Source organism: Phyllostomus hastatus, unplaced genomic scaffold (assembly GCF_019186645.2).
Source record: "Phyllostomus hastatus isolate PE091 unplaced genomic scaffold, TTU_PhHast_1.1 phas_contig_468, whole genome shotgun sequence".
NCBI classification, from domain to species: Eukaryota; Metazoa; Chordata; class Mammalia; order Chiroptera; family Phyllostomidae; genus Phyllostomus; species Phyllostomus hastatus.
The window spans coordinates 1198093-1209366 of record NW_025333884.1 but is presented as its reverse complement, the minus strand read 5'-3'; the positions used below and the strand labels follow the sequence as shown (position 1 = coordinate 1209366).

At 52.3% G+C, this 11274-nt stretch overlaps 1 protein-coding gene across 2 annotated transcripts; it reads left to right on the top strand.

The window, feature by feature from the left end:
- Window positions 1–1114: 1114 nt before the first annotated feature.
- Window positions 1115–10527, top strand: ZNF428 (zinc finger protein 428). Of its 2 annotated transcripts, none has more exons than XM_045845290.1 (3): window positions 1115–1557; window positions 4781–4979; window positions 9866–10527. In XM_045845290.1, exons 2-3 carry the CDS (start codon window positions 4904–4906, stop codon window positions 10363–10365), a joined length of 576 nt encoding a protein of 191 aa, XP_045701246.1. In that variant the 5' UTR covers window positions 1115–1557; window positions 4781–4903; the 3' UTR covers window positions 10366–10527. The 2 variants fall into 2 exon arrangements, with proteins under 2 accessions (XP_045701246.1, XP_045701245.1); XM_045845289.1 differs by having other exon boundaries at window positions 1116–1538.
- The last annotated feature ends 747 nt before the right edge of the window (window positions 10528–11274 follow it).

Here is an 11274-nt window from a genome sequence, read left to right as displayed (position 1 = left end):
AGGCAGAACAGGACAATGAACTCCATGCAGTCTCCACCCAAGCCCCAGAAACCAACAACTCACTGCTAATCCTGCTTTATCCACAACCCCATTCACTTCTCTAAAGCAAATCTGGAGGTGTTACTTTAGGGAAAACACAAAAAACAAACAGGGAAAGCTCAGATTGACATCTGCAAAGATGTGGTTAGCACAAGAGCAGCTATTTGAAGATCAGAGGGAAAAGCATTTTTCAGGAAAAGGGAACAGCTATGGACAAAAACCTGGGACGATAGAGACTGGAGTGTTTGATGGGAAGTGGAGCTAGTCTGGAATGGGTAAAGAGAGAGGCGAGTGAGATCAGAGATGAATAGGACCAGGCCTCGTGCACCGCCCCTGGACCACATAGTTTGGATTTTTTCTAAACGTAATGGGATCCCATTGGAGAGTTTTAAGATGGAATGTGAGTTAATTGCAGGAAATCTGGGCCCCCTGTAATACCCTCAGGGTAAAGTCTGAACTCAGACGTCACCTGCAGGAGCCTTTCCCCTACCTAATTCTGGGTTTTAGTCATACTATCTGCTTTCACTTGCTCAATCAAATTACGTACGACGTTTTTTTCTTCTAGGCCTTTGCCTATAGCTGTTCCCTCTGCCAAAGCGACTCGCATTCCAATTGGTTTCTATTAATCCTTGGCTTAAAGATCATCACCTTCTGGAAGCCTTTTCGGGCTAGGGCAGGCACTTCCTCTGGCCCCGACAACTTCCTGTGCTCCCCTCATTCCAAGTCTGACCACTCTGGGTTGTAGTTCTGATTATGTGTGAACTTCTTTTGGTTGCGGCGCCATGAGGCTGGTGGCCAGGTATGTCATATTTACTGCGGAAACCCTAGTACCTGCTAGCAGAGGGCCTGCCACATAAAACAGCAGTAAAGATATATCCTGGTTGTGGGTGGAGAATTGTGAGAGTTGGTAACGACTGTGAGGGTTGCTAAGGGCCAGGCTCTCGGGAAGCAAACTGATCCCTACTGAAAACCCGGCTACCTGCTTCACGCTAGTCTGCAGTCCCAGTGCGCAAGCGCTGTGCTCGGGAGCTGGCCCCCGCCGCAGATATGCTAACCACTGAACGCTGGGGTACTGCCTCTCCTAGGAATATGCAAATCAGCCCCTTTCGGTGCCCAAGGCCTCCCATAGTCCCCTGTTAAGATTATGCAAATAAACAGGCCTCAGGTCCAAGATCCGGATTGAGCTGGCGTCCCCCACCCCCCAGCGCATCCCATCTTCTATAAAGGAACGCACGCGCGAGCCCTCCAGTTTCTGGTTCTGTCGCGTTGCGGACTGTACCAAAGATCTGGACGGTGAGGGGCAAAGCCCGGAACCCCCTGCGTGGGCCTCGTCAATAGCCCCTCTTCACACTGCGCCAGGAATGGTTCTTCTCGGCGCGCAAGCGCCCTAGGCTCTTCACGCCCCTCGCGCTGCTTCGTCTCCTACTTGCAGCGCAGGCGCCGAGCCCGGGCGTGTAGCCGCCGCCGCCGCTGAGCCGGAGCGGGGGCCGCCCTCGCCGGTGAGTGTCCGGGATCAAGGTACGCGGGGCATGCTGGGAAGCGGGCGCTACGGCACCGCTGCATGATGGGAGTGACGGCGCCCGTCACTGAGGAGCCGGCCCCGGTATTGTGCCGTGATGGCCTGAGGGCGAGACCTAGGCTCTCTTCTAACCCCACGCGGCTCTGTGCCCCTCTCGCGCATCCTGGGAAAACAGGACGGCCTGCCCTAAACGTGTGGGAGTCGCTCCGCTAGTCGTCAGGGGCCTGGGGCGTTCTGGGAAGGACTATCCTAGTTTTTTGCAGGGAACAGGCCCCTTTTGTCACACATCCTCCGCTGAGCACCTTGGAAACTTGTAGTGCTTCCACGCAGAGCACCTTGGAAGGTGGTCATTACAGCCCTGAGGCATTACAGCCCTGAGGGAAGAGTTGGTGCAGGGCATTGTGGGGACTGGTCCTTATTGTTCCGTATAACGTTTTGCTCTGCCCGCTTTACCCCAGCATTGTGGGAAGGGTTGCCTATTATGTTCGCGCAGGGTATCTTGGGAGTGGATTGTAATAGGCTCAGGAGATCGTGGGGTCTCTTCTGCATGGTGTGGAGATAGCCTTATTTATGCCCCTCTAAAGTCTTGGGAGCCAGAATGGCCGCCATAGGCATCGTAGGAATGGGACTTGTGCACCAAGGAATGCCTCCGCCCGACCTCTGGAATACTGTGGGAGGGGCCTTGTGTGATGTGGGCTTGGAAAGGGCAGGTTAGACTGGTGAGCAAGGTCCCCTGGTAACCTGGAAGTCCTGATTGTTCGTGGTGCATGAAAAGTAGTTGAAAAACTGGATTTCGGTAAACAAATGTACGTCCCAGATATTACATGGAGTGTAATATACATATAAGACAATTACTCTGCTTACTTGAAATTCAAATTTAACTGGGCATCATGTTTTTATTAACTAAATCTGGCAACCTTATCTTAACATAAAGTAGAATTCCCAAATTAAATGAGGCCCTACAGGCAATAAGGTCTTATGAGAACTTCTGTGCTAATTGTGAATCTTCTCTGCTCTTAAAGCATGTCATATCCAGGTGTCTTTAGAAAACCCCTGCCTTTGATGCCAGCTCTCCCATGCCCCAGCCTTTTTCAGTCATCCTCGTAAGGTTTTCTTTCCAGTCCCCAGCATTAAACTTGACCTCCAGGCTCTGAATTGATGTGTATTTTCCACCATTGTATACCTAGTGCCCAGCATGGGCCTTAGCATAGGAGGGGCACAGCTGAGGCTGCCAGCACATTCCCTAGTTTGCTCTGCCTGGCTCTCCCTATCAGGAAGTGCAGTGGGAAACAAAGAAGTGGTGTGTGTGTGTGTGTGTGTGTGTGTGTGTGTGTGTGTGTAAGGAGGTATTGGTGAAGAGGGAGAGAAAGGAGTTAAGGGAAGACTTCTTGGTAGAGGTAGGCATAGTATTTGAGCTGGAAGGAAGTACAGAGATTCTTGTGTTTGAGGTAAGGTTTGGAGGGCAGGTTGGAGTTCTCCAGGCTGGAGAAGGAGGATATTCTGGATAAGAACAGCAGGATTTGCTAAGAACCACAGATGTGAAAAGTCCTGCATCTTCCATGCACAGGGAGAGGGAGAAATCTGGAAGGGCTGGGGTTCATAGAGTCGAAGTGGGAAGTAACAGCCACTGAGTACCTGACATATATGAGCAATTTATATGAATGAAGGTACTGAATCTTAGAAAAATATTTTCAGCCAAGGGATTGTTTTATGAGAGGTAGGAGAAGATGGCTTCAAATCCTAGCCCGTGTGTGAACCAGCTGGTATGACCTTAGGCTACTTGTTAATCCTCTCTGTCTCAGTATCTTCATGTGTACAAAGGACATAATCTGTTTCAACATGGTATGAGAACTGAGTTAAGTCCCAAAGTGCTTTTTTGAAGAAAACAGGCTTGGTCCTTTGCTTAAAGCTACACAGTCAGAATATGGCAGATTTAGGATTCAGACCTAGATACCTATATGTTACCATGTATAATACATGCTTTTTTGCACCAATTTTTAAAAAGATTTTATTTATTGTTAGAGAGAGGGAGAGAAACATCAATGTGGGACAGATACAATACAGTCATCAGTTGCCTCTCACATGCCCCCCACTGGGGACCTAGCCCACCCCAGGCTTTTGCCCTGACTGGGAATCAAACTGGTGACCTTTTGGTTCTCAGGCCAGCACTCAGTCCACTGAGCCACACCTGCAAGGGCATCCCCAAATTTTTTGAAGGAAAAATAAGGATACACATTACACATAGGTAGTTCCAGTTCTGTATCTACATAAATGTTTTTAATTCTTTTATTTATGCTTAATGCATTAAAAGTGTAATTCTAGAAAGCAATAGTATCTGTATGCAAAATAATCTGGAATATGATAGTTGGTTTTGTTTCTAAAAATTAGTGAATAAAAATTTGAATTGAAAAATTAAAATAAAAGTTTTTTTCCTGAAAGTTTGAGCCAAAAACATGGATGCTTATTATACACGACAAAATATGCTACTGTCTTGCCAGAATGTAAGTTAATACAGAACCACAGCTGACGTTCACAGGCTAGCACAGCCGTACCAAATGTTTAAATATTTAAATACTTCTGGGCTGGTTGGTATATCACCACTTCCCCAAGTAATCCGCACCCCCAACTGTCACTTTGGATACTCCTCTGACTCAGACTTTCCCACAGTCCAGCGACTAACAGATTAATGCCTAGCATAGGACCATATTCCATTCTCAGTTTTGATTCATGCCCATGCTAGTACCCATCTTTAAATATTTGGAATTGCCCTGGTTGGTGTGGTTCAGTGGATTGAGTGCTGGCCACGAACCAAAGGGTTGCCAGTTCAATTCCCAGTCAGGGCACATGCCTGGGTTGTGGGCCAGGTCCCCAGTAGGGGGGTCCGTGAGAGGCAACCGCACATTGATGTTTTTCACCTCTCTTCTTCCCTCCCTTCCCCTCTCTTTAAAAATAAATAAATACAATCTTTTAAATAAATAAATATTTAGAATGTTATCCTTCCCCGCCCCATTGAAGAACCACAGTCAGCTCTGTTGCCCAGATGAGGAAATGAAGACCTACACAGGGGCAGGGCCTGCACCCAAAGCCCAGTGGGGCAGTTGGGGACAGAGCTGGGGCCATCTTTGCTTTGCCTCCATCACTGAGCACATAGCTGAGCCTGGGGAGGCAGATGTTGTGTAAAAATTTATTGAGTCACCACAGGCCTTTCCTTTCCCTATCCAGCATCCCTCTACCTGCTGACATCCTCCTGCATTAGAGAACTTGTGGCCGAGGTGTTTCTGTGGAGAGCTGGCCAGGGAGGGACGCTGCCTAGCTGCTGCTCTGTTCCTGTCTGCTCCTCTGGCCATGACAGAGACCCGTGAGCCAGCTGAGACTGGGGGCTATGCCAGCTTGGAAGAAGACGATGAGGACCTCTCTCCAGGTGAGGCGGCCTTAGAGGTAGTGGCGTTGGCTTGAATAGCATCCTGGCTGGGGGTTGGAGCTTCGCTGAGAAATCCTGAGGGGGAATGGTTCCTTGGCTCACTAGGTGTTGTATTCCGACTGGGACTCTGTGCCCTGCTGGGGGATCCCTTCCCACTGAGGCTTCTGGTAGGGGTTGTTGATTGGCTGTTATCACTCTCTCTGGTGGGGGTTCTAGACTGGCTGTGTACTGACCTGCTGGGGCTTCTGGCTCGGCTGTGATCTCTCTCTGTTCTGGGGGTTCTAGATCGACTGCGACCCCTCTCCCTTCTGCAGGTTCTAGTTCCACTGTGATCTCTCTTTTTCCTGGGGGTTCTAGATGGACTGTGATCTCTTTCCATGTCAGAGCTTCTGGGTCTGCTGTGATCTCTTTCCTTACTGGAGTTTCTAGATCGGCTGTGATAGCTCTCTTTTCTGGGGGTTCTAGGTTGGCTGTGATCTCTTTCCTTCCTGGAGGTTCCCGATTGGCTATGGTCTCTTTCTTCCCTGGAGCTTCTGGATCTGCTGTGATCTCTTTCCTTACTGGAGCTTCCAGATCGGCTGTGATGTCTCTCTTTTCTGGGGGTTGTAGGTTGGCTGTGATCTCTTTCCTTGCTGAGAGTTCGAGATTGTCTGTGACCTCTGCTCCTGCTGAGGCTTCCAGACTGGCTGTGACTTCTTTCCCTTCTGGGGGTCCTAGGTTGGTATTGACTTGTTTTGTGACTGTGGCTTCTAGATTGGCTGTGTCTTTTTGTGTGGCTGGAAGTTTCCCTCCGGGTCCGACTCCTTGCCCTACTTTGATTTCTCTTCGAACTATGACTTCTCACCCTGCTGTGGGTCCTCTTCTGACTGCGACTCCTGGCCCTTCTGGGTGTTTTAGACCGGCAGTGACTTTGGGTCCTGCTGGATATGCTACCCTGGTTATAACTCTTGAGGATGTTGGATATCTTGTTTGGGCTATAAATCCATTTTCTGCGGAGGGTGATTATCTGACTGTAACTTTTCACCCTCCTCCATGATGGAGACTGGCTAAAACCTTTCTCCTTGAAGGGCCTTCTGGTGGAGCTATAACTCTTTGCCCTGCTGGGGGTTACAGCCAGCCTGGAACTCATCCCCATACCCGAGGTTCCTGGCGGGCTGTAACTCTTCTCTCTGTTCGTATTTCTACGCTGGCTCTTACTCCTGTCCTGGCTGCTTGTTCTAGGCCTGCTGTAACTCTTCCTCCCTTTCTCTTTTTGCTGGGAAGTAGTTCTCACCTTGCTGGGTGATGTCTTAGAGTGGCGGCCTCCCCTTCTGCCAGGAGTTCTGCCCCGGCTACGTGTGCCCTTTCGCTGGCGGCGTCTTACTCCGCTAACCTTGCTGGCAGTGCTGGCCCTGGTGTCAGTGCTGGCCCTGGTGGCGGTGCTGGCCTTGCTAGGTGTTCTCGCCCTGCTGCGCACTCGGGACCTGCTACTGGGCTGGTTAGAAGGGGCTGTCTTTGTGCTTTCCCATTTGGTGGACTTGGAACTGCTGGGGCTCATGACCGAGTTGGGGGCTGTTGATGATGGCGTGGTGGGCACTGAAGAGCTGTTGGGCATTGCTGACTCAGTAGCCTTCAAGGAGGGAGGAGGCATGGGAGTGGGCACTGAGGGTCCAGTGGATGCCAGAGACCTGCTGGGCTGTGAGGATCTCGTAGGTGGAGAAGACATGGTGGGGGCCAAGGGGCTGTGGTCCTGGAAGTCTCAGTGGACGTGAAAGACCTGGTAGCCCTGGACGACCACCTGATTGCCTTTCACAGGCCAACTGGGTGAAGTCACAGTGGTCATTGAAGACCCTACCCTGTGGGTGCTGTGAAGTCAGAGGTGGGAGGATATGGAGGGGTGGGACCCTATCCCAAGGCCAGAGAGGTTTCCTCTGTGTTTTGCAGGCATTCAGCAAATCTCTCCTAAGGCTGACGGAGGCTCAGCATTTCTGGGGACAGAGATAGGTAGCCAGATTGTTCTACCTTCTGGGAGTCTTCAGACCCAGGTGGTCAGTTGTGTTAGGGGGGCCCAGAGCAGAGAGACACTGACTGCTAGGGGACCCAGGGAGGACCTCACAGAGGAGGTGATGAGTGAGCTGGAGCCTTAAAAGAGGGCAGGAATTTGCTGCTCAGTATGGAAAAGGTGGCCCCAGGTGGGGGAACAGCAAAGGCAAAGGCCTGGAGGAGAGAGGTCTGGGCCTTGGGGCTGAAATGAACCAGAGAAAAGTCCCTGCTTCCTGTGGGACAGGCAGTAAACACACAAGTAGGTGTTACATAAAGTAAGTTGAGAAAAATAAAGCAGGGTTAGGGGCATAGGAATGCTGGGGAGGGATTGCTGGTTAGATGGAGTGATCAGGGTGTCACTGAGAAGGTAGCACTGGAGCAGAGATGTGGCAGAGGGGCAGGGGCAAGGGCTTAGTCCACTCTAGGAAGGATGGCACGGCCCTGAGGCCAGTGCATGCCTGGGGTGTGGAGGGACAGTGAGGAGGCCCAGGCTGGCTCAGTTGTAATAAGAGCCTTCTGGGCTGCTAGAGAAAACTGAGGAAGAGGGGAGGAAGGGGGGCCAGGATGAATGCAGGGGAAGGCTGTTGCAGCTCTAGGAGATACTCATGGCAGGCTCCCGCCCCTGCATCTAAAGAAGCAGTAATCCCCACACCGCCACCAAAGTTGGGGCTCCTCTTCCTGGACCATTGCTTGTGTGTGCACCCCCATAATGACTGCTGGTGTCACCCTTTCCTGTGCATGGACTTTAAATTGTTTCTTTTTTTCTTTTTTTTTTTTTAACCTAAACTTGTCCTAGACATGTCCTTCACATGCACGCAGCCACAGCCAGCCCTGGCTGGTGTAGCTTAGTGAATTGAGTGCCAGCCTGTGATCCAAAAGGTCGCTGGTTCAGGTCCCAGTCAGCGAGGGCCAGGTCCCCCGGTTGGCAGCGATGTATGCTTGTCTCGCACAACGATGTTCCTCTCCCCCTCTGTCTCCCTCCCTTCCCCATCTCTAAAAATGAAGAAAGTTTTGTTTTTTAATCACAATCCTATATCTATACATACAGATAAATCTTCTAATTCACTTAACTAGACATCTATACAGGCACATGCTACACAATGAATGAAATTTTGGTCAACAACTGACCACATATACTATAGTGGGCCCATAGATCAGAATGCAGCTGAAAAATTCTCGCTGCCTGTGACGTTGTAGCCATCGTGGCTGCGTGGCACAGCACATGAGACGCACCGCTGTACCGCTGCTGGCAGTATTCGGTACAGGCACACGCCGTGCCGGTGTGCGTCCTCGGGGCTAGAGGGGCACCGACTTGGTCGCCCCGTGTACAGTTAGCCCTGGGACCCCGCAGGTTAGACCTGCTCAGGCTCCTTCATGACGAGGCTCTTTCCGGGGACCCTCTCAGTCCAGACCTTCCTGTTCAGAGGTCAGCTGTAGGTCTGTTTTGCATAAGGATTATTTTAAGCTGGTTGTTTCAAGAAATAACTGTTAGGGGGAAGTTCTGAAGACCAAGAAGCAGCTACCCTTTGTGAGAGGCATTTACATTTTTAAGGGAAATTTCCCTTTGTAAGGGTGTGTCAGGCAGGTACCAGGAAGGGGATTACCTTATCTCTAAAAATGTTCCTCGGTGCAGAGACCAGGACTTAAATCTGCTTAACATCCCACCCCTCGGTGACCGGCCTTTTCTGGCAATCTGCCAGAGCGGGCGTCCCCCACCCCCAGCATCTTGGTCTTCAGCTGAAGAGCTATTTAAGGTGGCGGCTCAGCCATGTTGGTGAGTTACTCCGTTTTCCCGAGTCTCTTCCACGTGTACAGGGCTGTGCGTGTTACCCGACTGTTGCCTCCTGTGCTCATCCTCATCCTCCTCCCACCTGACCACCCCCCCGGGAGAGAGGAGGTGAGGATGAGGACTGTCTTTATGAGAGGGGCGTCTCAGCCCAGAGCCCAGGAGAGTCGAGGTAGAGCGATAGCCTGGGTGTGTGTGGTGGGCTGGACGGTCCAGATTTGTGTAAGTGCTGTCTGTCACGTTCGCACAACAGAAGTGCGGCCCTGTCATTGTGTAAAACCACGTACGTCTGTCTAAGTCCACATGTACCGTGTCTTTTCATTGGCTTGAATACCTGCCCCTCTCCCACTGGGGCCACCTTTTCCGTCTCTAGCAGCAAACTCCTGCTCCTCTTTAAGAGTCCAGCTCACACCTCCCCTCCCTGTGAGGCCCTCCCTGACTTCCCCGGGTGCTGGCCGTCCCCCTGCCCTGGCCCTGACACAACTGACCACCTGAGCCCTCACTGTCTGGGTCTGGGGCCTGGAGACTCCTGCAGGGTCTCTGTGTCCCCGCAGTGCTGAGCCTGAATCTGCCTTAGGAGGTGCTTGTTCAAACGTTTGTCTCCCTAAAATGATTTCACATAGGCGACCGCCTATATTTAGCCTTCCCGGTTAGAGCTGTGTGACTCAGGAGTAAGAGCTTGTCACTCAGGAATAATAATAATAATAGTAATAATAATGTCTCCCTCCAGGGTTGCTGTAAGGGTTAGGTGAGTTAATATGTGAGACTAGGGCTCTTCCAAAAGTGATGGGCGCGGCTGCTGCTGCCATTTTTACTGTTCCCACGTTTACTCCTGGTTTGTCTTTATTAGCCCCTAAGATGCTGTTCATTTGCTTGACACGCAGACACTGACCACCTACCACGTGCCAGGCCTGGTGTGTGGGATGGGGAGCCATCTGTTGGGAAGGGCAGGGCTGTGCCCAGGCCACCCTCTCTCTCTGGGGCACTAGCCTCAGCAGGGCTCGGGGAGGGGACAGTCACCTGGGTGTAGCCTTCTGTCTTCTGATGCTGCTGTCTTTCCCTTCCTGTCCCCCTGCAGGCCCCGAGCATTCCTCTGACTCCGAGTACACACTCTCAGAGCCGGACTCTGAAGAGGAAGAAGATGAGGAGGAAGAGGAGGAGGAGACCACTGATGACCCTGAATATGACCCTGGCTACAAGGTGAAGCAGCGCCTGGGTGGGGGCCGGGGCGGCCCGTCCCGCCGGGCCCCCCGAGCAGCCCAGCCCCCGGGCCCCGCAGCCCAGCCCTGCCAGCTCTGTGGCCGCTCACCCCTTGGGGAGGCCCCGCCAGGCACCCCACCCTGCCGCCTCTGCTCTCCTGCCACAGCCCCCCAGGAAGCACCCGCCCCGGAAGGCAGGGTGCTGGGGGAGGAAGAAGAAGAGCCCCCTCGGGCTAGGGAGGGCCGACCCACCGGGAGAGAGGAGGAGGAGGATGAGGACGAGGAGGGCACCTACCACTGCACGGAGTGCGAGGATTCCTTCGACAACCTCGGGGAGCTGCACGGGCACTTCATGCTGCATGCCCGGGGGGAGGTGTAGGCGAGTCCCCACCCAGAAAGCCTGGCAGGAGGGGTTGGGTGGGAAGAGGGGGCTGAGGAAACCGGGTGCTTGAAATGGTCTTTTGGGGGGGGTTACTGCTGATCTGTGTCCTCTTAGTATGTGTGAAGGCCAGAATAAAGCCAGATTCTGTGTGTGTCAGTCCAGCATGTTTGGTGTGTGTGTGTGCTCCAGGCTGTGAGGCATGTGCCTGGGCATCCACCTGCATGCCCCTCACCCCCTGGGCTCCTTCTAGGGGGAACTTTAGGGTAATTGTTGCCTAGGTAATTAACATTTACTAAACACTATGCATTCAGTGTAGTTTCCATAAATTTACTCGTAGACCCCATGATGGACAGGCTCAAACACAACGAAATTTTGTTTCTCACTCACACAATCGTCCAGGGTAGGTGTTTCAGGTTGGCAGGCAGCCCTTCTCCATCTGGCGATGTGGGGACCCAGACCATCTCCTAAGCCTTTTTTCCTCCCCATGGTCATGCTGGGTGGCCTTGGCCTGGGAGCCTGGAGAGCCTAGAGGTGGCAGTACTGCTCCCATTGGCATCCCTTAGCCGAGAAATAGTCACACGGCTGCAGCTCACTGCAAGGGAGTCTGGGAAAGGCAGCCTAGCCAAGTACCCCGAAAGCAAAAAATCTTTTGTGGAGGACAGTTCGTGTTCCCTGCGACTTTGCCTAAGAACCTTCCCAGGACTTGACTTGCTGACCTGGCAGGGTGGCTCAGTTGGTTGGAACATCGTCTTGTACACCTACAAGAGGGTCCCGTCTGGTAGAACCCTCCTACAAGGCGGAGGGTTCTATCTCCGAGGGTCAAGGTGCATGCTGGAGGCAGCCGATCCATGTTTCTTTCCCCTCCCCCACACCCTCTCATTCCCTCTCCCTTCCTCCCTTCCTCCC